General features: G+C 38.7%; 2 protein-coding genes across 12 annotated transcripts in view; one reads left to right on the forward strand and one right to left on the reverse strand.

Annotated features, from left to right (window-relative positions):
* The window catches only part of CPLANE1 (ciliogenesis and planar polarity effector complex subunit 1), a 108,284-nt gene extending 100,110 nt beyond the window's left edge, over positions 1–8,174 (forward strand). For 7 of the 8 annotated variants that reach the window (XM_059878889.1, XM_059878891.1, XM_059878892.1 and 4 more), the window contains 3 exons: positions 1,550–1,639; positions 6,985–7,157; positions 7,665–8,174. In XM_059878889.1, the coding sequence (XP_059734872.1) occupies positions 1,550–1,639; positions 6,985–7,157; positions 7,665–7,838 (437 nt within the window). In that variant the 3' untranslated portion in view covers positions 7,839–8,174. The remainder of the gene's footprint in view (positions 1–1,549; positions 1,640–6,984; positions 7,158–7,664) is intronic. The other variant, XM_059878893.1, reaches the window with a different exon arrangement.
* A 14,449-nt stretch (positions 8,175–22,623) lies between these two features.
* The window catches only part of NIPBL (NIPBL cohesin loading factor), a 205,463-nt gene continuing 202,139 nt past the window's right edge, over positions 22,624–25,947 (reverse strand). For 2 of the 4 annotated variants that reach the window (XM_015459095.3, XM_059878768.1), the window contains 2 exons: positions 24,485–24,673; positions 22,938–23,924 (listed from right to left, as the gene is read on the reverse strand). In XM_015459095.3, the coding sequence (XP_015314581.1) occupies positions 23,559–23,924; positions 24,485–24,673 (555 nt within the window). In that variant the 3' untranslated portion in view covers positions 22,938–23,558. Of the gene's footprint in view, positions 23,925–24,443; positions 24,674–25,947 lie in introns of all 4 variants that reach the window. The other 2 variants (NM_001206584.2, XM_005221614.4) reach the window with 2 other exon arrangements.

A 25,947-nucleotide genomic window follows, 5' to 3' on the forward strand; every position in this document is an offset into this window, starting at 1 on the left:
TGTACTCTTCATAGAAGTTAAATAAGCAGGGTGACAATATACAGCCTTGATGTATTCCTTTCCCAATTTGGAACCAGTCCATTGTTCCATGTCCAGTTCTAACTGTTGCTTCTTGACCTGCATGCAGGTTTCTCAGGATGCAGGTAAGGTGGTCTGGTATTCCCATCTCTTGAAGAATTTTCCACAGTTTGATCCATACAGTCAAAAGCTTTAGCATAATTGAATAATTAGATAAATGGGGGAAAAAACTATCTAGTTTTTTGCCTAAAAATAGCTATTTATAAACTAATTATTGTTCAAGTATATTAATGGGTAGATATTATAGTACTTACACAGTAATCATAGAACAGTATATGACTAGCTGTTATCCGAGGGCCTGTCACTTAGCTTCCCTAGATCTCTAAAGGTAAGGTAGTAGAGGCAGCTTGAGGGACTGTGAACACAATGACCTTCCTGACTGCCTCTGCCACACCCAGAACCAGCCGTTCCCCTGGCAGCATTCAGAGGCAATGGAGAAACCCAGTCAGTGTAACAGTCAACTTGACCCCACTGAGGCAAGTTTAGTCATTGTACAGATGAGAAGTTTGGATCCATCAAGATTTAACGATTCCCTGAAGTTCTTCTGTAAAAGAAATTTTCCTAAAAATACTTGTGGGTTTGACTATATATGTTGCTATCTGTCTTTTATAAAGCAGTATACAGTGGTTTTTTTGGCTATTTTATTCAGCCCTGTGTACAAACTGTTAAAGGTAAGCGTCTTTTCTTCCCCTTGTTTTATGGTTAATTCTATCAAAAATAATATATAGAGACTATATAAGTATCTGAGAGGCATTATAGGCATAAATAATAGGGTCTAGCCTTTGAAATTATCCAGGTTCATAGCCCAGCTCCCTTGCTTACTTTGTGTCATCAGATATGTTTTTAAAAATCTACCTCATAGAGTTGTTGAGGATTACAAGTAAAGTATTTTCAATAACATATACAGTAAATGGATGCTACCAATCCTGGAATTTAAGAACCCTTAATTGATCCTTCTCTTCGCATTTTGCCTAGGTATTCCACTGGGAATAGGCTTATATGCCTGGATTTTCCAGTTGCCAGAGATGTTGTTGAGGCACATGTGCCAGATGAGAAAGGGCTGTGGTTGTCCTATAGAGATACCAAGCCTCAAAGTAGACTTTCCCTTCCTTCAGCTACACTCTTGTTTTGCTTTCTTGGTTCAAATCAGCCATCTTTTACTGTGCTCAGTTGCTTAAGTCATGTCCACCTCTTTTCAACCCCATGAGCTGTAGCCTACCAGGCTCCTCTATCCATGAGATTCATGAGATTTTTCAGGCAAGAATACTGGAGTGGATTGCCATGCCCTCCTTCAGAGCATCTTCCCTATCTAGGGGTTGAACCCATGTCTTCTGCATTGCAGGTGGACTTTTTACTGCTGAGCCATTGGGCCTCTACTAATCATATTTCTGTCCTCAGTGAATTTACAACTTGAAAGATGAAAAATTACACATACATACGGAAAGTTGAAGGAGTTTTCCTGTCTTTGTAGAAACTGCTACTTTTACCACACAGAGAAAAGCTGGTGCAGCCAAAATGGTGGTTAGAAAGGTTGTACAATCTCCAGTTATCATCCGAAAAGGTATGGGATAAAGGATAGAAAGTTCTGAGGCTTAATACTAAAAATTTTTAAATCATAAATCACTCTTAGAAATGTCAAATACAGATTTTAGTATGAAGAGTGTGGCTGGATGGTGGTAATGGGCTTAATAAGCGTACTGCTCAACATAAAAACAAGTAGTCAGGAAGGTGCTGTGCTCACATAGCCATAGAGCACATAGACCCATAAGTATGGCCAAATTAGCTCTCGTCTGATCAGCTAGAGAGAAGGAAATTATAACTCATTATCTCAATTCCTGACATCTCCTCCAGCCCATCCCTCAACTGCTGTTACTTTTCACAATTTAAAACACAGTTTCACATTCATCCTCATTTTAACTCTCAGGTTGTTAACAATGCCAGGTTGGTAGGGCAACTCTTATCCCCATCTTAAGCTGAGCAAACTAATGCAGAGAAGTGGCCTCCTCACATAGCCTTAGAACAGTAGAAAGAACAGCTACAGACTGAAAGTAAGGGGATGGAAAAAGATATTCCTTGTAAATGGAAATCAAAAGAAAGGTGGAGTAGAAATACTCATATCAGACAAAATAGAACCCTAACCCTAACATATCAGACAAACTTTAAAGAATATTACAAGAGAGAAGAACACTACATAATAATCCAAGATAAGATATAACAATTGCAAACATAGGAGCACCTCAATATATAAGGCAAATACTAGCAGCCATAACAGGAGAAATTGACAATAACACAATAATAGTAGGGGATTCTAACACCCCACTTTCATCAGTGGATAGATCATCCAGACAGAAAATCAATGAAGACTCACAGTTCTTAAATGACACATAGACCAGATGGACTTAACTAATATTTACAGAGCATCCCATCCAAAAGCAGCAGAATACACATTCTTCTCACGTGCACATGGAATATTCTCCAGGATTGATCACATGCTGGGCTACAAAGCAAGCCTTCGTAAATTTAAGAAAATTGAAATTATATCAAGCATCTTTTCTGACCACAACACTATGAGATTAGAAATCAACTACAAGGAAAAAAAACTGGAAAAAACACCAATATGTGGAAGCTAAACAGTATGCTACTAAACAGCCAATGAGTCACTAAAGAAACCAAGGCATAGAGAAAAACGGCAGTGAAGGCACAGTGATCCAAACCCATGGGACACAGTTCTAAGAGGGAGGTTTCCAGAAATACAGTCCTACCTCAGGAAATAAGAAAAGTTTCAGATAACAATCGAACCTTACAACTAAAGCAACTACAGACAGAAGAACAAACAAAATCCAAAGTCAGTAGAATGAAAGAAATCATAAAGATCAGAGCAGAAATAAATGAAAGAGATGAAGCAAACAGTTGAAAAAGATCAATGAAACTAAAAGCTGGTTCTTTGAAAAGATAAACAAAAGTGATAAACCAGACTCAAGAAAAAAAGGGAGAGGGCTTAAATCAATAAAATTTGAAATGAAAAAGAAGTTACAGTGGACACTGCAGAAATACAGAGGATCATAAGAGATTACTACAAGCAACTATATGACAATAAAATGGACAACCTAGAAGAAATGGACACATTCTTAGAAAAGTACAATCTCTGAAGACTAAATCAGGAAATAGAAAATATGAACAAACCGATCACAAGTACTGAATTGAAACTGATTTTAAAACTTCCAACAAACTCAAGTCCAGGACCAGATGGCTTCACAGGTGAGTTGTATCAAACAATTGGAGAAGAGTTAACAAAACTGTCTTTCTGAAACTATTCCAAAAGAGTGCCATGGAAAGAATACTCCCAAACTCATTCTGTGAAGCCACCATCACCCTGATACCAAAACCAGACAAAGATGGCACACAAAAAAAGAAAATGACAGGACAATATCACCAATGAACATAGATGCAAAAATACTCAACAAAATACTAGCAATACCTTAAAAGGATCATACACCATGATCAAGTGGGATTTATCCCAGGGATGCAAGGGTTTTTCATGCCTAGAGAATTTCCCTTAGCATTTGTTGTAAAACTGGTTTAATGGTGCTGAATTCTCTTAACTTCTGCTTGTATGGAAAGCTTTTGATTTCTCCCATCAAATCTGATCGAGAATCTTGCTGAGTAGAGTGTTCTTGGTTAAAAGTTCTTCCCTTTCATCACTTGAAATATATCATGCCATTCCCTTCTGGCTTGTAGAGGTTCTGTTGAGAAATCAGCTGATAATCTTGTGGGATTTCCATTGTATGTTGTCTTTATTTCCCTTCTTGCTTTTACATTTTTATCTTTGTTTTTAATTTTTGTCAGTTTGATTACTACATGTCTCAGTGTATTCTTCCTTGAGTTTATCCTGCCTGGGACTTTGTGCCTCCTGTACTTGGTTGACTATTTCCTTTTAGGGATGTTTTCAGCTATTATCTCTTCAAATATTTTCTCAGGTCCTTTCTCTCTTCTCCTTCTGGGACCCATATAATGCAAATATTGGTGTGTTTAATGTTGTCCCAGAGGTCTCTTAGGCTGTCTTCATTTATTTTCATTCTTTTTTCTATATTCTGTTTCGCAGCAGTAATTTCCACCATTCTGTCTTTCATGTCACTTACCTGTTGTTCTGCCTCAGTTATTCTGCTATGGATTCCCTCTCGTCTACTGTTCATTTCTGTTCATTCTTCTACGTCTTTGGTAAACATTTCTTGCATCTTCTCCATTATTTTTCCAATATCCTAGATTATCTTCACTATCATTATTCTACATTCTTTTTATGGAAGGTTGCCTAGCTGCACTTAATTTATTTGTTTTTCTGGAGATTTACCTTGTTCCTTCATCTGGGACATAATCCTATTTCTTTTTATTTTGGTTAGCTTTCCGTGATTGTAGTTTTTGGTTTGGAGGCTATAGTTCTTGTTTCTTCTGTCTGCCCTCTGGTGAATGAGGATAAGAGGCCTATGCCAGCTTCTGGATGGGAAGGACTGGCTGCTGGGGAAAATGGGGGTCTTGCTCTGGTGGGCAGGGCTGTGCTCAGTAAAATTTCAATCCAAGTGTCTGCTGATGGGTGGGGCTGTGCTTCCTCCCGGTTAGTTGTTTGGCCTAAGGCATCCCAATCCTGGAGTCTCCTGGCTTTCAGTTCAGTTCAGTCGCTCAGTCGTATCCGACTCTTTGCGACCCCATGAATCACAGCACGCCAGGTCTCCCTGTCCATCACCAACTCCCAGAGTTTACCCAGACTCATGTCCATTGAGTTGGTGATGCCATCCAGCCATCTCATCCTCTGCTGTCCCCTTCTCCTCCTGCCCCCAATCCCTCCCAGCATCAGGGTCTTTTCCAATGAGTCAACTCTTCGCATGAGGTGACCAAAGTATTGGAGTTTCAGCTTCAACATGAGTCCCTCCAATGAACACCCAGGACTGGTCTCCTTTAGGATGGACTGGTTAGATCTCCTTGCAGTCCAAGGGACTCAAGGGTCTTCTCCAGCACCACAGTTCAAAAGCATCAATTCTTTGGCGCTAAGCTTTCTTCACAGTCCAACTCTCACATACATATATGACCGCTGGAAAAACCATAGCCTTGACTAGATGGACCTTTGTTGGCAAAGTAGTCTCTGCTTTTCAATATGCTATCTAGGTTGGTCATAACTTTCCTTCCAAGGAGTAAGCGTCTTTTAATTTCATGGCTGCAGTCACCATCTGCAGTGATTTTGGAGCCCCCCAAAATAAAATCTGACACTGTTTGCATTGTTTCCCCATCTATTTCCCATGACGTGATGGGACAGATACCATGATCTTCGTTTTCTGAATGTTGAGCTTTAAGCCAACTTTTTCACTCTCCTCTTTCACTTTCATCAAGAGGCTTTTTAGTTCTTCTTCACTTTCTGCCATACGGGTGGTGTCATCTGCATATCTGAGGTTATTGATATTTCTCCCAGCAGTCTTGATTGCAGCTTGTGCTTCATCCAGCCCAGCATTTCTCATGATGTACTCTGCATATAAGTTAAATAAGTAGGGTGACAATATACAGCCTTGAGTATCCTTTTCCTATTTGGAGCCAGTCTGTTGTTCCATGTCCATTTCTAACTGTTGCTTCCTGACCTGCATACAGGTTTCTCAAGAGGCAGGTCAGGTGGTCTGGTATGCCCATCTCTTTCAGAATTTTCCACAGTGTATTGTGATCCACACAGTCAAAGGCTTTGTCATAGTCAATAAAGCAGAAATAGATGATTTTCTGATCCAGCGGATGTTGGCAATTTGATCTTTTTGATCTCCTGGCTTTATGGTAGGGCTAATGGTGACCTCCAAGAGGACTTATGCCAAGACACATATCCCAGGACTGCTGCTGCCAATGCCCTGGTCCCCACAATGGGCCACTGTTGACCCATCAGTCCTTCCAATGAACACCCAGGACTGGTCTCCTTTAGGATGGACTGGTTGGATTTCCTTATAGTCCAAGGGACTCTCAAGAGTCTTCACAGCACCACAGGTCAAAAGCATCAATTCTTTGGTGCTCAGCTTTCTTCACAGTCTGACTCTCATATCCATACATGACTACTGGAAAAACCATAGCCATAGCTCAGATTATGCAGATGACACCACCCTTATGGCAGAAAGTGAAGAGGAGAGTGAAAAAGTTGGCTTAAAGCTCAATATTCAGAAAACAAAGATCATGGCATCTGGTCCCATCACTTCGTGGGAAATAGATGGGGAAACAGTGGAAACAGTGTCAGACTTTATTTTGGGGGGCTCCAAAATCACTGCAGATGGTGATTGCAGCCATGAAATTAAAAGATGCTTACTCCTTGGAAGGAAAGTTATGACCAACCTAGATAGCATATTAAAAAGCAGAGACATTACTTTGCCCACAAAGGTCCGTCTAGTCAAGGCTATGGTTTTTCCAGTGGTCATGTATGGATGTGAGAGATACATGTATATGTACAACTGAATCACTTTGGTATACACCTGAAAACTAACACAATATTGTTAATCAAACATTGTTAACTGCTACTCAAATATTGTTAATCAACCTGGAGAAGGAAATGGCAACCCATTCCAGTACTCTTGTCTGGAAAATCCCATGGACAGAGGAGCCTGGTAGTCCATGGGTGCACAAAGAGTCAGATATGACTGAGCGATTTCACTTTTCTTTCCTAATCAACCATACTCCAATGTAAAATAAAAAGTTAAAAAGTTGGCCAGAATTCAGTTTCCTTCTCTCACACCAACAGAACAGGAATTGCTAGAATCCTAAAGCCAAGCAGACCTTGTGATTCCAATATTAGATGAGATTGGCTGCCTTGGATTTGACAGTAAGAGTCACAATAAGGAACAAACTTAGCAATGAATCTGTCCTAAAGTATGCTTTGTTCTTTTCCCTGGAAAGGCCCCAATGCTCCCTGTCAGCACTGTATAAAAAGTCACAGAAGCGCTGGGCTCGCGCCTCAAACCAAGGAGGTGTGTATAGAGTATGAGAGAGAAGAGACTGTGGTGAGCCCGTGGTTGGTACCTTCAGACATCCGTGCGATTCTCCACGAGAGTCACAGTTCCCTGCTACAGGTATGCATTACTCCAAGTTGCAGTTTGCCTGGTGATTATTTGTATTCTTAAGGATTTTGTCTTTGCATATTTACTTATTTGTGTGTGTGTGGGATGTAGACATACTTCAGGGTTGTTAGGTCAGTTTGAAGTTGTGATTCAAAGCATCTACACTTTGGGCTGAATACTCCAGCATTTGTCTTTCAGAATTTTCCTTGACTGCGTATTTTCTTTTTAACAACAAAAACACAACCCAAACAAAACACAACAAAAATGTAAGAACAGAATATTGTACTCTAGGTGCGACAGTCCGCTGTCTACTCCTCAGGCCTGGTGCCAGCATCTCGTTGTGTCAAGTGGTCCCATCGCCAGTCCAGATGTGCTGGGCAGCGACAGCCCTGGTTCTCTTCACATTTCCGTCACTCTTTGGTGGATGAGCAGCTCTAGGGCCTTTGGAAAACTTAGCTCATGTGCCATTTATTTTTTTTTCCTCAGGACCACAATTCACTGTTTTTCTTAATTTGATAGGACTCCTCACCAACTGAAGAAAAGTCAGAGGCTCCTTTGGGGGTAGGTGGCACGGAGAGCTTGTCCGAGAGCACAGGCAGCATCCTGAGCAAGCTTGACTGGGATGCTGTGGAAGACATGGTGGCCGGCGTGGAGGATAAGAGCCTCTCTGTCCGCTGGGCCCTGGACCTGTAAGACCCAAACACCGCTCTGCCTCCACGTGAAGGCCCACAACTCAGCGATGAAGTTCAGCAAGACTTTGTGGGTTTAAGGGAGAGAAGCAATGGAGGAAGCAATGTGAATTTACCACCTGTAGGCACCCTTACTTGGATTAGACATTTTAATAAGGAAAATAAACATTTCTCAATGATTTTACCTTCAAAGGAAAAGGGTTAACTATAGTCGTATGATATGTTTTTGCATTTGACTTATTATCTTTAGGTATAATTTTTTAAATGATGAAATAAACAGTACCTTTCAAGCCAAACTTATATTTAAGCTACTTTCAATAAAAATCTATCTTGCATCTTCCTTTATCTCCTGAGTTTTGAGAAACAACCTTATGTGGGTAAATCTGATAGAAAAAAAAATTCTTTCATTGAGGTGAAGTTCACTCTCTCACCTGAGACACTCTATAATGAACTCCATTTAAAACATATCCTAAAATTGTATAGGGCTTGACCTAGGAGTAAAAAGGAACTAACCACCTTCCACCAATTCTGAACTTCTAAATAAACCACATTTCATGTCGTCCAGATCTCCTGTCCTCTGTCCTCAGCTGAAAAAGACTTGGAGGAAGAAAAGGAAATGGATGATTTGGGTGGGGAAGAAAGAGACCGTGACTCCTGACTCTGGAAGGCGCATGTTAACTTCATGAGAACCGAGGGGCAGAGACCTGGGTAATTCTGGTGCTGCACCCAAACAGCGTCACAATCTTGGAAATAATTTTTTATGAGAAAAAACCTAAAAACCTTCACATATTTGTCCATATTTAGTGCCGTATCAAAGAATATTATCTGAAAAAGAATGTTAAATATTCCTTCTTTTCCAACTACCTACCTGTGTGATGCCAGACTTTTTTCATACACTTCAACTCAAAAGACATCAATGCAGAAACTGGTTTGAGAATTCAGCAGTCATCTGTTAAACCAGAAATGAAGATACTTGTAAAACTTTCAAACATTGCCATGCATCACATGTTAACATTGAATGGGGGTTATTGTAATTTAAACATTTTTCTCAGTTTTCATTTCTGACATAAATATTGACAGATATACCTACGTTAAAGCTCTTTGGGCTCCTCAATAACCTTGAGTATAAAGAGAACAAAAAGTTTAAGAACTGCTGCTTTAGCACTAACAATGTGAACTGAGCCCACCAGACTTTTGTTGTTCAGTAACTCAGTCATGTCGGACTCTGTGCCCTGTGGACTGCAGCTCGCCAGACTTCCCTGTTCATCTCTGAGCTTGCTCAAACTCATGTTCTTTGAGTTGGTGATGCAATCTCCATCTCATTCTCTGTCATCCCCTTCTTCTCCTGCCTTAAATCTTTCCCAGCATCAAGGTCTTTTCAGACTATATAGAGTCAATAGTGACATTTCACTCTCACTACTTCACAATAAACTGGAGTTACACCTGTTCACTCCTGTTCTGATTTAAACATTCGGTTGGCTTTTGAGGGTATTGCCTCCAGTGTTTTTTCATTTCTCCCTTTAGATCCATATTTATGCGTAGTATTTCTCTTCTGACTGAAGATCATTAGTGTTTCTTCTTGTGAAGATCTGGCAATTCTCTCAGGTTTCACTGACGAACTATTATCTTTCACTGTCATTTTTTAAGGGTATTTTTGCAGCAGTTATTCTAGGGCCAGGTCTTTACTTCTAAGAGGGCCTTCCCGTTGTATAAACTGGATGCCTGGAATGTTAATAGGCTGTCAGCAAGATCTCTCCACGTTGTAGCTTAGCTGGGCCTCCAACATCCCCCGGAGACTGTTGTCTCTCAACGTTTTATTATAGTAACAGCTTTCTGGTAAAGCCTCTTGTACTCTTGCACAGAACTGGATATGAGCAGCTCAACTCTTGTCCAAGGACACCCAGGGAGCCCCCACACGAGGCCTTACAGAGTCTGGTCAATGGTTACCACCCTACACTTCGACTTCTGCCTCCTCAGCGGGACTGCTGTGGTCTCCTTGGACATAACTTGTTATGCTGGACTCGTGATGATACACTTAAAAAGCCAAGCACCGGTGAGACTTACCTTGCGAGCTTCTCTTCCCTCAGGGATCACCATCTCTTGTATGCTGTCCAGTGTCTAAAAGCAGCTGCCTCACATATACTTCGTCCAGTTTTATGGTTAAAGCAGCAAGGCTAGTCCTGTATCAATTATTCTGTCATAGCTAGAAGCGGAAGTCTTCTCTGGTCTCGGTGAACTTTGCAAACCTGAAAGAGGACTGAAGGGGGTAGAACGTGTCAGTAGAGGACTGATGGTCCTAGGCAGTCTCCAGCATCTAGCTTGAATGTGTTCTTATGGTCTTCAAAAAACTGCAGTATAATTTGTGTGCCTGACACAGAAAACATCCTTCCAAGGAACGGTCTAGACTGTGTACCTTCCAAACATAGGTTAAAAGAAACAGTTTCCACATCTAGATTTTGGCACTTACCATACTTGCGGTTACAGTTATCAAAAGGATTCCTAACTTATCAAAACAATATAATTTTACTCACATTTTTATTAGAAAATATGTTATACAGCATTTAATAGCATGCAGCACTAAACCAAAGCCACATCTGAGTGTCCTACTCTTTATTCTGGCTGAGTTTGGAATCTGTAAACAAAGGAAGCTCAAACACAAGACTTCTGCCAAGAAATTACATCCATGGACCTGGGTGAATATCACTGACTTCAGCCTATTATTTCTAGCCCTAGTACATGCTCACATATTTGATGGCTTCATGAAAAGCCATTATAGCTTAAACCTTTTTTCATTTCCCAACAATTCAAGTAATTATTTGTGTCTTGTTTAGCTTTTCTATAAGAAACCAATCCTTGGATCTTACTGAAGAAATAGAGACAGGAATGGTGTAGCAGTCACACTGGTAGCCCTCCAGAACTCCACTTTCCTGTAGGCACTGCTCGTATCCTGACCCTTCGTGTGTCTTCAGCATCCAGACTGTGACTGTGTGTCATTAAGGAGACCCTAACAGAAACTACAGAGAAGGCAATGGCACCCCACTCCAGCACTCTTGCCTGGAAAATCCCATGGACGGAGGAGCCTGGTGGGCTGCAGTCCGTGGGGTCGCGAAGAGTCGGATACGACTGAGCAACTTCCCTTTCGCTTTTCACTTTCCTGCACTGGAGAAGGAAATGGCAACCCACTCCAGTGTTCTTGCCTGGAGAATCCCAGGGACGGGGGAGCCTGGTGGGCTGCCGCCTATGGGGTCGCACAGAGTCGGACATGACTGAAGCAACTTAGCAGCAACAGAAACTAATGCTTTCATTTTCATGAAGATTGAATCTGGGGAATGTGAGAAGAAAAGAACCCTTGTTAGGTAAGGTTGGTGTATAGGTTGGGAATGAATCTATGTATGTGGGGCGTAGGACCAACTTCTGTGGGGAGTTGCCTAGCTGAAGGGAAAGTTTTTATATAGGATTTTATAAAATTGATACTAATTTGAAAATAATTATTTAAACTATTTTCAAATCCAGGAAATATAAGAACAAGGTAATTAAAATAACTTCAGTGTTAAGAACTTTAAAATGGTAAATAAAATATTTTACCATTTGATAAATTATTTTTATTTCTTCTAAGACCTAAATGAAAGGATAATAAAGGAATATTAAAATGTATAAATCAACACAAGTTAAGAGAATTGGACAGGAGATATTACTGGAGAAGAGAAGTCACAGGAGGTCTAAGAGGGTGGAGGAAGCCATAATATAATTTGTGCAGAAAAGGGTAATGATAAACAGTGTACTTAAGACTCAGAGCTGACAAGTACAAAAAGGGAGATGTGGTGAGACAATCATGGTGTAAGTCTTATTAGAACAGTTGCAACTCCTTATCTCTCTATCCCTTGTGCATAGAACTCCCAGCATCTATGCCCCAGGCAAGAGTCCAGCTTCCCATCTGATGACCTTAGAGCTGCTGCTGCTGCTAAGTCGCTTCAGTCATGTCCGACTCTGTGTGGCCCCATAGACGGCAGCCCACCAGGCTCCCCCGTCCCTGGGATTCTCCAAGCAAGAACACTGGAGTGGGTTGCCATTTCCTTCTCCAATGCATGAAAGTGGAAAGTGAAAGTGAAGTCGCTCAGTCGTGTCCAACTCTTAGCGACCCCATGGACTGCAGCCCACCTTAGAGTAGACAGCAGCGAATCTGGCCTGCTTTCTGTTCTTTTAAATAAAGTTTTACTGAAAGACAACCTGCCCATCCATTTATATGTTATCTGTGCTGCTTTTGCACAGCAGAGGCAGAGATGCATTTTTGCTACACAGACCATGTGACTTGCAAAGCCTAAAATACTTATTTTCTGATTCTTTACAGAAAAAGTTTGCGAATCACTGCTGTAGACTTGAGCCCACCAGATGAAATCCACCTATACATTCAGAGCTCCAATAAACTTTCTAGTACCCTGCTTTAAACCTGAAGGGACAGTTAGGCATCACTTGACTTGCAGGAAGAAACCCTCTTCATGAAAGAGACAGTCCAAATTAAATGAGCAAAATAACAGAGAGATCTGGTTTGTTAACCAAAGAAGAAATGGTTTTTACAACTAATGAATTGGAAGGCTCCAACAATGACAGAGGAATCCCTATTGTGAGAATTCCTATGAGGTTATTTTTGTTAATAAAGCAGATTGATATTTCTAACTGATGAGTGGTAGGAGTTCAACATCAATTGATTCCCATTTAAAAAAGGAGTATACATGTATTTACCAAGTATATGTGTGGCTTCATTCCCATTGTCCCTACTCTTGACTCTTGAGTGAAGGATAGTGGTTTCTCATTCAGGCAGGAAGCTAAGTAGATTATGTATTTTCCTTGCAGAATACTCCACCAGCAGATGGATATATGTCTAGATTTGGGGCAAATGGCAGCAAGCTTGATTGTGATTGCAGGTCCATGCTACAGTACCTCTACCCTGGCTCTGCTGACAATAAAGCTGTTAATTTTATCTCCATCTGTCTGACTTCAGTTTGTAATTCTTATCAGAATTCCAAGGAGTGAGGGAATGTGATTTTTCAACCTCCTTAAATCTGAACATAGGATGCATTGGCTGTGGCTTGAGCTCAGGGCACCAAATGGCAACTGAGAAGTTTACTTTTTAATCTGATAGATTGATATGAGATGTTGCATTCACAAAATAAGAACAAGTTACTGTATGAAAGAGGCAACCAGAGAACAAGAAGAAGCTCTTTGAAAGAAAGTTAATAGGAGAGTTAGAAGATAAAGTTGAAAAGTTCTCAAATATAGCATCAAAAGACCCAAGAAAAGAGCAAAAAACATAACTGAGGAGATGAGTCCAGGAAGAATAATATCTAACAAATTACAGAGAAAGAAACTAAAGGGAAAGAAATTATCAAAGAAAATTCTCCATAACTAAGAACACGGATCAAAAGTCTATAACATACCCTGAAAAATGAATTTTTAGAGATCCACTAAGAAACATCACAGTGAAATTTTACAATATGAGAAATACAGAAACTAAGTTTCTAGAAAGGGAAAGCAAAGATCATATGCAGAGGAACAATAAATCAATATCGTGGCAGCCCTCTTAACAGCAACACAGGCTAGATTATAGCGAAAGTATTTTCAAAGGGAAAAATTTCAATTTGGAATTTTAGACCCAGTTATCAACCACGAGGTGAGGATAAACATATTTTCAAACATTCAATGATTCAAAAATTTTGTTCCTGTGTGTCTGTTCTTAGGAAACTACTGCAGGATATACTCAAGCAAACCGAACATTTTTAAGCAAAAAGGAGAAAAGTTAAGGTTCCAGTCACAGGTCCTGGATCCAACCAGAACAGGGGTAGGAAAAGTCTACCCCCAGGTAGAACACTTTGGTAGCAGTCCTAAAAAATCAGTCCAGATAGGTGCAAAGGTAAGAATAGCTCCAGGAAGGCATTTCTTGATGGAAATATAGGGGAGGGGCAGTGAGGAGAAGACCCAAAGGAGTGATCTGAAAGACCATTCTTTGTGGAAATTATGTAAGTTGAACAGCAAAGCAACCTCACTAAAGGGAAAACAAGGAAATAAAGGAAATGCATTCATAGTAAACTAAACATTAGTTCTGATTGAATAATATTTACATTAGTTTTATATACAATAATATTTACATTAGTTTTATAATTAGTTTTATATTACAGAAATGCTCATTAAATATAGTGATATCCATATTGGGACGAGAGGGAATAAGCCTGAGAGCCAAGTCTTTATCATAAAAAATCAATAGATCATAATATAATATCTAAGGAGTAGAATGAATAAATTACAATAGTATATTCTTTAGAAATACATGTTCAGCTATTCAGAGATCAGAATGGTTGCCTGAATTAACAAGGGATTCTTTCTTTAATTAGAAAAAAACCCCTAAATAATAGAAATGTTATTATATTAAAAGCCTGCCTCAATAACATTTTTATCTTGGAATTACTATAAACTATATAAAAGGCAGGATTTTAAAGATTCAGTGGACAGTTTTAAGCCAAGCAGAGATGCAAGACTATTCTTCTTTGGCTCCTTTCCACACTTCACATCACGGTGATTCCTCATGGGCTTCCTCCGGATGAAGCAGGGTAAGTCATGTTGTCTTTTATGTGGTTCTCTACCTTCAACTCACTAAATCTTACTAAGGAAATTCACACCTGTTCTCTCCTCATTACAATTTAAAGCACTGGCCACTATTTTAGTCAACCAAAGCTATATGATTAATTTAAACATCCTAATCAATTCTACAAATACATTAGGCCAGTTCTCTCCTTCCACTATTGGAGAAGGGAATGGCAAATCACTTCAGCATTCTTGCCTTGAGAGCCCCATAAACAGTATGAAAAGGCAAAAGGATATGACACTGATGAGCCCCTAGGTCACAAAAAAGTCAGACACGACTGAACGGCTGAACAACTCCTTCCACTGCCACCACCCCAGCTGGAGTTGGCATCATCTTCTGCAGAGCATTTTGGCTCCCCTCTTATCACTGTCAGAGCTCTTTAGAAAAGGCAAGTCTGACTTCACAAATGCTAATCCCTGTTCCACTTCCCACCTACCTTAATGGCTCCCCATTGCTCACAGGACATCCTTAACATGGCCTACAAAGGGACGATTTGTCCCATTTATTTCATTAGCATCATCATTCTACTCTCATTTTTTCTCTGTCATTCACAAGAACTGCGAAGCTTTTGAAAGCAATATGCTTTCTTCAGGCCCTTTGCATATGCTGTGTAATAAATTCTTCTTGCATACGCTTTTTTTTTTTTTTCCTTTCCTCAGACTTTAGAGTTCAACCATCATGTCCCTAAGGAATGAACTGCTGGAAACAAAAAAAAATTTCCCTTTTATCAACGGTTCACCCAACATTATTTGGTATCTATAATACCAGTTGCATATTAGGCTTTATCTAAGGATTAGTTTCACTTGGAGAAGGAAGACTTTCTGGTCTCCCCCAGCCCTCCAGATTATTTCAGTGCTACATACTCTCATAATTTCTGTTATTTTCCTTTTAAGCACTCATTTCAACTGTAATTTAATGACTGTACAATTGTGTGCTTTGCGGTTCATTTCCTATTTCTCCCGTTAGAACACAAGCTTGTTGCCAGTGGGTCCAGTACAGTTGATTGCTCGCAGTAGGGCACTCAGCAAATACTTGTCAAATGACTGAATTAGCAAAAACTAATGAACCAGTGTCAATACCAAGCTATCTCCGAGACAAACAGGATGACAGGAAAGAAAGTTAGAATCCAGTGTTTTAAGTTCAGGAAAGGAGTGTAGAATGTAACCTGTGATTCCTGCGTCGCTCCAATACCCAGCTGCCCCTCTTCAGTTGACTCATTCATTCCTACATTCACACGCTGTACCTGGTTTCCAGAGCTACTCCATATCCTCTGACTTCATCACTTTCACTCTGCCACTCTCATTTTACTTGCTCCTCTGCTTCACGGAGACCTCTGAACTTTGATCCATTTTCTCTCAACCTAGCTCTTCGACTATACCTCCAACAAACTCACACTCTTGGCTCATTGATTAATCACTTTTGCTGTGCAGCTGAGCACTGCTGGAGACAAATAATGCAGTTTGGCATATTCACAATCCTCCATGTGGCAGCCAGTGAGTATCTTTCTGAACTACCACCCTGAGGATATTTATTCTAAAGCCCTTCCAAACTCTTAAACTGCTGCTCTTCCCATTTCTCGTTTGTTTTTCAACTCAACCACAATGTGGCTTTGCTCTCATCCTCTCTGAAACAACTCTCCCTAAAGATTTCTATTTACATGCTGAATGGTGGGATCAAGCATTTTTCAGTCTGTTTTACTGTGGCATTTCAAGTGTTGCTCTCCACCTTCCTGAAACTCTCTTAATCCCCTAGTTCTGGATTGTTTCTAGACTCCTCTGGTCATTTCTTGTCTCCATTTCAACTGCATTTTTTTCCCCCCCCTGCATCTTATATGTTGGTAGTCTCTAAGGTTCTTCTTTGGCTGTGCACTGCTTACTGTGACTCACATGGCTGATGAGTCCCAAACATAGCCCCCGCCCAAACTTTCCCCCGAAAGTATCCTGCTTGTGTATATTCCCACCTTCTGGACATCACCTGAACAACCGATAGGCACTCACTCACAACATATTTAAAATCAACCTAGTCATCTAAAGTAGAAACCCTGATAGCTATTCCAGATGGCTGTCTTTACCTCATCAGTCAACTGTTGAGTTTTGCTGTTTTTGTTCCTGAATACATCTGCATTCTCCAGTCTTCTTTATCCCTACTACCATCATTGTCCTACATCAGGCTCTCACCGTCACTGAGAGGATACTGCATGCGTGTCCTCTTCTTGACACCCTCAGATCTATCCTCTAGTAGCAGCCAGAGTGAGCTTTTAGTAGTCCCTAGCTTGAGGTCCTTCCACTGCCTGTGCATTTAAATTCTCAAAATTGTACACTTATCTCTATTTCTCTAACTTCATCTTTTGATATTTTACTATCAACACCCTGTGATGCTCACACTTCAGGTTTCCACATAACCTAGCTAAGTGATTTTATTTATGAAACTTCAAACATGCATGGCTTCAGACTATGTTTTCTGACTCCTCACCAATCCAAGTTTTAGTCTTCTGCATCACACTAGGTAATGCAAAAAGTAATTAAAAACAGAACACATAAAATATTACATCTTACTATATCCATTTAACTAGCAGGATGGTAGGCATCTCAAAAGTTATTAAGTCATCAAAAAGCCTACATTCAGATCTTACTGGGTGACAGAAGAATGACCTTACAGATGAAATCTTTCTCATTATCTGACCTAGGAAATAAGAGCCCCAAGTGTTGCCCATGGTTGGCTCTAAGTAGGCGTGTAGCTTATAATCACATCGCCTCTTTTGAGTTTCAATTTCACCTTCTTAAAAAGAAGAATTTGAAATAGAAAGATCTTCTAATTTATAATCTGTGAATTTTCAAGTCATGGAATTTGTACATTGACCTAGGTGGGATGACCATGAATCTTTAGAAATTGCATGCACAAATTCAGATATTAATTTGTTCAGTTTTCTAAGGAGAGAGTTCATGGTTTTCATCATGTTCTTCTCAAAGAAGTTTATGAATTACAAAGTAGTTAAGAACATTTAAAGGATTTCTCAGATCCTTTATAACTATATAAATATTTTTAAAACTATGCAATGTGCAGATTCACTGTTCATTTTAGTTTTTATGGCAAATGGAGACTATAATTACTTTTCTCTTTGTTCCACAATCTAAATCTAATGAGGAGAATCCTAAATTATAATTCTAGGTGAGTTATGATCAAGCAAAGCTTATACTGACACATTTTAGTAGAAAAAGGCTAATTTCAGAGATGAAGACCTTAGAACTATTTGACAAATTAACACAAATAACTTTTCATTTCTAAGGTTCTGCATAACTGAGATTAAATAATGACTGAAAAAAGTCACACGGAGACAAAATTCCATTCAGCAAAAACTGTAATGTCTTTCAATTATATAGTAATATATATATATATATTTTTTTTTTACGAAACAAACAAACAATGGTGTGGTCACTCACCTGGAGCCAGACATCCTGGAATGTGACATCAAGTGGGCCTTAGGAAGCATTACTACAAACAAAGCTAGTGGAGGTGATAGAATTTCAGCTGAGTTATTTCAAATCCTAAAAGATGATACTGTTAAAGTGCTCAGTATATCAGCAAATTTGGAAAACTCAGCAGTGGCCACAGGACTGGAAAAGGTCAGTTTTCATTCCAATCCCAAAGAAAGGCGATGCCAAAGAATGTTCAAATTACTACACAATTGTACTCATTTCACAGCTAGCATGGTAATGCTCAAAATCCTTCAAGCTAGGCTTCAACAGAACGTGAACTGAGAACTTCCAGATGTTCAAGCTAGATTTAGAAAAGGCAGAGGAACCAGAGATCAAATCGGCAACATCTACTGGATCATAGAAAAAGGGAATTCCAAAAGAACACCTACGTCTGCTTCACTGACTATGCTAAAGCCTTTAACTGTGTAGATTAAAATAAACTGTGGAAAATTCTTCAAGAGCTGCAAATACCAGACCACCTTACCTGCCTGTTAAGAAACCTCTATGCAGGTCAAGAAGCAACAGTTAGAACCAGACATGAGCAGACTAGTTCCAAGTTGGGAAGGAGTACGTCAAGGCTGTATATTGTCACCCTGCTTATTTAACTTACATGTAGAGTACATCATGCGAAATTCTGGGCTGGATCAATCACAAGCTGGAAGAAATATAAATAACCTCAGATATGTAGATGGCATCATCCTAAACACCAAAAAAGAAAGAGGAACTAAAAGAGCCTCTTGACAAAGGTGCAAGAGTAGTAAAAGGCTGGCTTAGAACTCAACATTCAAAACACAAGGATCATGACATCTAGTCCCATCACTTCATGGCAACAGATGGGGAAAAAATGGAAACAGTGACAGAATTTATTTTCTTGGGCTCCAAAATCACTGAGGACAGTGATTGCAGCCACAAAATTAAAACACTTGACTCCAGTATTCTGGCCTAGAGAATTCCACGGACTGTATAGTCCACGGGGTCACAGAGTTGGACACAACTGAGCGACTTTCACAATTCACTGCTCCTTGGAAGAAAAGCTACGACAAACCTAGACAGCATATTAAAAAGCAAAGACATCATTTTGTGGACAAATGTCCATCTAGTCAAAGCTGTGGTTTTTCCAGTGGTCATGTACGGATGTGCGAGTTGGATATAAAGAAGGCTGAGTGCTGAAGAATCGATGCTTTCAAACTGTGGTGCTGGAGAAGACTCTCTGAGAGTCCCTTGGACAGCAGAGAGATAAAGCCAGTCAATCCTAAAGGAAATCAACCCTGAATATTCATTGGAAGGACTGATGCTGAAGCTCCAATACTTTGGCCACCTGATGCAAAGAGCTAACTCACTGGAAAAGACTTGGGAAAGACTGAAGGCAGGAGAAGGGGATGACAGAGGATGAGATGGTTAGGTGGCATCATCGACTCAATGGACATGGGTTTGAGCAAATTCTGGGAGATAGTGAAGGACAGGGAATCCTAGTGTGCTGCAGTCCATGGGGTTGCACAGTTGAACATGACTGAGCGAATGAACCACAATAACACAGCCTGTGAATCCATTTATTTCAAGCAATAATTAAGTACAGTTTCTGACTAACAGAGGAGCTATAATCCCAGAGTATCCTCTGTTATCTATTTAAACTTGTTTCCTTTCTTCAGGTCTTCATCTCCAATTGCCTGCTTGGCATTTGCTAACTAAAATGGAAAGGATGTTTATCACCACCTTTCTGAAAACTAGACCTATCTCCTTGTTCATTACCTCTGTACTGGTACCTCTGTTCTAGTTATGCAGGCCCAAGTATGAATGAGAGACAATGCCTCTCAGTTCAGTTCAGTTCAGTTGCTCAGTCATGTCCGACTCTTTGCGACCCCATGAATTGCAGCACGCCAGGACTCCCTGTCCATCACCAACTCCCAGAGTTAACCCAGACTCAGGTCCATCGAGTCAGTGATGCCATCCAGCCATCTCATCCTCTGTCGTCCCCTTCTCCTCCTGCCCCCAATCCCTCCCAGCATCAGTCTTTTCCAATGAGTCAACCCTAATGCCTCTCAAGCCTACAATAAATTAAGGTAAGCAAAAGGATTAAAAAGCAGAAAATGTTATTTAGAATTAACTATTTTCTTACGTATCCAAGGACAAACAAGTTTCATCATAAAAAATTTGCAGAGTAAAAGACAGATGAAGAAACATTAAGACCAAAAAATGTTTTGAGAAAACTGAAAAGTTACCGGATATTTGAGGTCAAGAAGTTATTTAGTATTTAAAGATATCTTTACAGGTAAAGTAACATGATGCCTGGGATTTGTTTCAGAAAAATGAGAGAGAGGAGTATACAGATATAGCTCAAACAAGATTGATCAGAAATTCAGAACCGACTGAAACTGAGTAGTTAGTACATGCTGGTTCTATAACAAAAATTAGAAGTTTTAAAAAATTATGATAAAATAAAATTGTGTGCATACAGCATCACTCTGAGCAATGGAACCATACACAACTGGTCTGAAGAAGGAAGGATGAGTGGTGGTTTTTACTTGGCTATAATGCAAAACATGAGATTTTATGACCACTTGGTCAACAAACTATACAAACTGGAATTTGGGCAGTGACCTTTCTATCATACCAAATTTATACTCAAATGAGACCAACAGGGCAGTGCCATTAAAAAAGAATTCACATCATTTGTATAATTAATACCTATGATGAAAAATTATATAAGTTGAACTTTAGTTTTAGAATGAGCAAGGCAAACAGTGAAAGGTTCAAATAAGTAGAACTTTTATAGAGCAAAAATTATAAAATGTTTCAAATTATTTTAAATGGGTAATCTGATGCATTTTATATTTGCCCAAGTAATCTTATTCTGGTTGATACAATAGTTCTGAAGATGCAGACCACCTAGACATCAAGGTAGTGACGAAGATGAGTACTTTATGTAACTAAGCATGGTGTGTGGGGAGGGAGAACCATATACTTTCTTGGATAAGTTCACTTTCTAAATGAACACAGGATAAATTTGCTTCCTGGCCATGAAACCAACATTGGACAAAAAAGCTTGACTTACCTGTCTTCATGAAGTGGACTACAGTTGTTAAAAAACTGCTGTGTGCTTCAGTTACCTGCTAACAATTCAAATACTCGACATATTAACTGAATAAGCTATATACTATACTACTTCTTCTACTAGAGATTACTAAATTCTGTTTACTGTATCTGTACTTCGGTATGAATTTGTTTTTTAAAAACCCATTCTTTATCAGAATATTAGTAGATAAGTAAGAAAATACTAGGTTTCATATTAATGTAAAAAGTGAAGGTTTGGTCAGTCTGACATCTTCGGCCTTGGCAGGCAGATTCTTTAACACTGAGTCACCTACCTGGGAGGCCCCACGTTACATCGACATTTCTTTAATTAACAGCTCAAACATTGAAGCTTAGACTATATGGAAAATTCCTAAACACACAATTCATCTATGACCAACTGAGGTTAACTGGGGTAAATAGGATCCCTAAGTATACTCCAAGCGTCTTTTTAAGAACTGGTTCACTTTCAAAAAGGATCATCTTTAATGCTGGTGAGCAATCAGCATAGAGTAGTGAGATGCAATTACTCCAATGCTAAATTTAAATCCCTATTATAACACTTAAAAGCAGATTACTGAACCCTGTTGCGCCTCAGTTTTTCTTATCTACAAAATGGGGATAACACATTTAACTACCAGAGTGTTTAAAGAAATTAAGACAGCATACATCATTAAACATCAGCATTCAAAACTGGCTTTTTAAATCCACAGCTTCAGTCTTAGAAATCTAGAGGCTGGACTTTATATTCTATCAATTTTTCCTAACTGGTATTTTACTCTTACTGATATATCATTATTGTTTTCAAAAGTCACCTTAACCTTTTGCTGATAAAACTCCAAAGGTGCGGGGTGGGGGGAAACCCAATCTAGTTTTGTCCCACATACTTCACAGTAAAAAGGAAGAGGAAACATGCAATTAAGTGGAAGAAAAAGAAGAATGAGAAAACATTTCCTTCAAGAAAATGTTCTGAAATAATCCCACATAGGAAATAGATCCTGTAAAGTTCTTTTCATAGTGGTTTAATAGGAGTTCACAGAAACGTATTTTATGGCAATGTCACTCTTCCTCACAAATTGAGTATCTTCATTTATTGGCCAATTTCATAAAACTTAACATTCTAGAGGTCAGTTTTAAAAAGCTGACTTAAAAAATAGTACATATTTTTAAAAAGATTTAAATCTGAAACAGACCTCATCCTCTGTAAATTTAGGCATTACTATTTCTGAGCATCAACTATGCAAATCAACTAATTAAATACCCACCTCCCCATCTGTAATAACAAACAAATAAATGACAACTGCTCCCCAAAGATGTATAAAACATTTAGAATAGAAAATGAATAAACATCTCAACTAGTAAAATTACTCCTTTTTCAGCATTAAAAAATAACTCGTGAAAAATGTAATGTTATTATGAAGTGTTATAGGCATCTCAATTCTATTTTGAAAATAACACATGGCATAATTTTAACTAAGAGAAATGCTAGTTTCCCAAAATAGCATGATTGTTACCTTTTCCCAAAACTGTAACTTTTCCCCCGAGGTTTAAAAAATAAATATTACCATCATGACATCACTAGAAAGAAATTGAAGCATACAAGGAACAAACTATAGTTTCTTTTTATATCAAAATGTACTCTTGAAAATGTGTTTGGCACAGTGCTAAATCATATATAGTTAATACTAAATATTGTAGGATACAATAAAACCCTGGAGTTAATTGTTTACACCCTCTTATGGGAATGAAAATAATAGATACCAATTATTCAGAAGTCAGCCTATACAAATTGTATAAACAATATTTTATGTTTTGTCTTGAAAACCAGTGATATAATAAATTTTACATAAAAGACTGCAAAATAATATAAATGGATTTAAACAGATCTTTACAATAAGAAATTCAAATGGAAACAGACAAGTAACAAAGAGAAGTAAAAAAATTTATTGCAGTATTCGCTCCACCAGGTAGTCTGGGGATCCCTTTTCTTGTATTGTTTTCAGGGTGACCTAATACATCAAAATCTACATTTACAAAAACTCCTTCTGCAGATAGGTCATAGATACTGCATGCTTTTTTTTTTTTCCAACAGAATAAATTATATATCCAGGAGATTCTGCCATTTTACAGCCTGGAAAAAACAATGCTTCCCTGGAAACTGGGCTAAGCTAAAGAAAGCCATCCGCTGCTAGGTTAAACTCCAAGAACACTTTATTAAGAACATTAACAGACTAATTTCCAACATTCACTTGTTTATTTTTAAACAGAAAGTTTTTTTTTCCAAGATATAAACAATTTTTGTTAAACTATAATACAGTGGGAGTAAAAATGAACTGAGAATCTGTTTCTGCTGCACAACAGCGAAGGGAGCTCCCACAAAAATGTTTGCCCAACATTTCCTTCTTTTGTTCCTGCATCCCAGGTTCCATTCTTACTCTTCATAAAACTGATTTTTTTTTTTTTTTTTTGCCAGAATGTTGATATTCAAGTTTTTCTGCCTTTAAAAAAAACTCCTGTAAATTTGGCTGCATGTACAAATTCATTAGCTGGAAGTCCCATCCTTGGCGGCATACAGGGATCGTAAAGTCTGAACAACTTTATTAGTCAGCTTATTAGCACTCGTTAGAGCAATTTTTTTGTAAATAATGTCTGACTCTTTAATAGTGTCTACCCAAGGCACCAGTTTGCGGCCATCACGGCGCTTAGCCTCAGTCCAGGAGCCACTGTAGGAGCCTGCCATCCACTGAACACTGAAGCCACTGCTGGTTTTCTGTACTACTCTTGCAATCTGTGGTCGGTCTTTGTACTTTGGACAGCAAATAGCGATGACATCCATGACGTCAACACTTTCATTCATCTGTGCTGCCAACTCCGTAGAGTCTGAATTTCGTTTTGACCTTCTCAATGACTAAAACATTGGGAGGGGGAAAAAAGACCAAGTGTTACACAAAATAATTTTAGTGAAATTATTGTTTTTATTGCTTTTAATCCCTTGACGCCGGGAGTTGGGATATCCCAGCACACTTCCATTGCCGGCAATGAGACGCACCGTGACCGCCAGCGCCAAGGGGTTAACATATATTTGTAAAACCATGTATCTCTTAATTTGTACCCGTGTCTTTACTCTTATTGATATATAAAATTATATATACATGTGAACCATAAAGCTACATAAAATTTAGCAACAATAAAAAAGGATAACACACATTAATACAATCCAAAGAAAAATTAATAACCTTTTATGCTGGATAAATCTCATTTCTGTTTTTTCTTTTTTATTGTCTTTTATGTTAAACTTTCTACAAAAAGATGTATAAATGGTTAAGTAGAGAATTTCTATCTACAAAATGTTTTCTCTCATAAGTATTACATTACTTGGTGTACATTGAATAGACTGACATATATAAGCACATAAAAATCATTTTACGTAATACGCTGCGAAATACGTTGACTCCTCCTCCGCCTCACCCCTGAAGTGCCTCCTCCTCTATCCTCCCCATCACTTTCATCATCTTCTGTCTCTGCTGCTGCATTATTTTTAGGGCTGCCTCCTCCAAGCAGCGAGGTAATTGCTTTGTTCCGAGCATTTGTGCTGGCTGACACCTCCCCTTCTTCTTCCTCTTCATCAGGGTCCAGATGTTCCATGAGAAGTTTGAACTACAAAAATTAGATATTAACTTAGAATTTGAGGTAAACATTTCAAACAAGACTGTCAAATTCCTAAATGTTTTCCATGGCAGTGGTTTGATTTTGGTGAAAGACTTTAGCTACTGTCCAACTTGGGTGCTCGAAAACGTTTTTTCTAAAGAGCCAGATTGGAAGTATTTTTGGCTCTGCAGGCTAAAATGCAATACAGAAATGAATGTGCATAGCTGTTTCAATAAAACTTTATTTTACACCAACAGGCAGCTGACCAGATTTCGCCTACAAGCAAGATGTCACTGACACTGATCCAAATTATCAAGCAGCCAGTGATTACTAATTACTGACAGACATTTAAACATTTTCTGCTCCTTCTGCTTTCCACCAAGAGGATATAAGAATAAATGAAAGATGTCAAACAACTTTAAAGAACTAAAATAAATGCTAAATTTAAAGTATAAGGTTTGCAGTCTATGAATGATATGAAAACCATTGTGTAGCTTACATTTGTAGTCAAGAAAATCATGAGTAGTTATATTCAACTACCAGCTTTAAGTAGATTAAATTTAAAGACTTTATTTTTACTTTTTAGGACAATCTTGAAAAACATTTTTTAAAACATTAAAAAAATTTTATTGTGGTAAAACACAAAATTTACCACTTTATTTTAAAGTCCTTAAGTCATTCACATGAAGTATATTCAAATGTTGCATAACCATCACTACCATTATTTCTAAAACTTTTACATCATTCCCAAAAGAAACTCAATCTGTACCCATTTAATACTCCCCATTCCTCCCTTACAAATACCTGTGAAAAGAAGAGAAGCCAAAAGCAAAGGAGAAAAGGAAAGATATAAACATCTGAATGCAGAGTTTCAAAGAATAGCAAGAAGAGATAAGAAAGTCTTCTTCAGCGATCAATGCAAAGAAATAGAGGAAAACAACAGAAGGGGAAAGACTAGAGATCTCTTCAAGAAAATCAGAGATACCAAAGGAACATTTCATGCAAGGATGGGCTCGATAAAGGACAGAAATGGTATGAACCTAACAGAAGCAGAAGATATTAAGAAGAGATGGCAAAAATACACAGAACTGTACAAAAAAGATCTTCATGACCCAGATAATCACGATGGTGTGATCACTGACCTAGAGCCAGACATCCTGGAATGTGAAGTCAAGTGGGCCTTAGAAAGCATCACTAGAACAAATCTAGTGGAGGTGATAGAATTCCAGTTGAGCTATTCCAAATCCTGAAAGATGATGCTGTGAAAGTGTCGCACTCAATAT

The sequence above is a fragment of the Bos taurus genome, chromosome 20 (assembly GCF_002263795.3).
Source record: "Bos taurus isolate L1 Dominette 01449 registration number 42190680 breed Hereford chromosome 20, ARS-UCD2.0, whole genome shotgun sequence".
NCBI lineage: Eukaryota > Metazoa > Chordata > Mammalia > Artiodactyla > Bovidae > Bos > Bos taurus.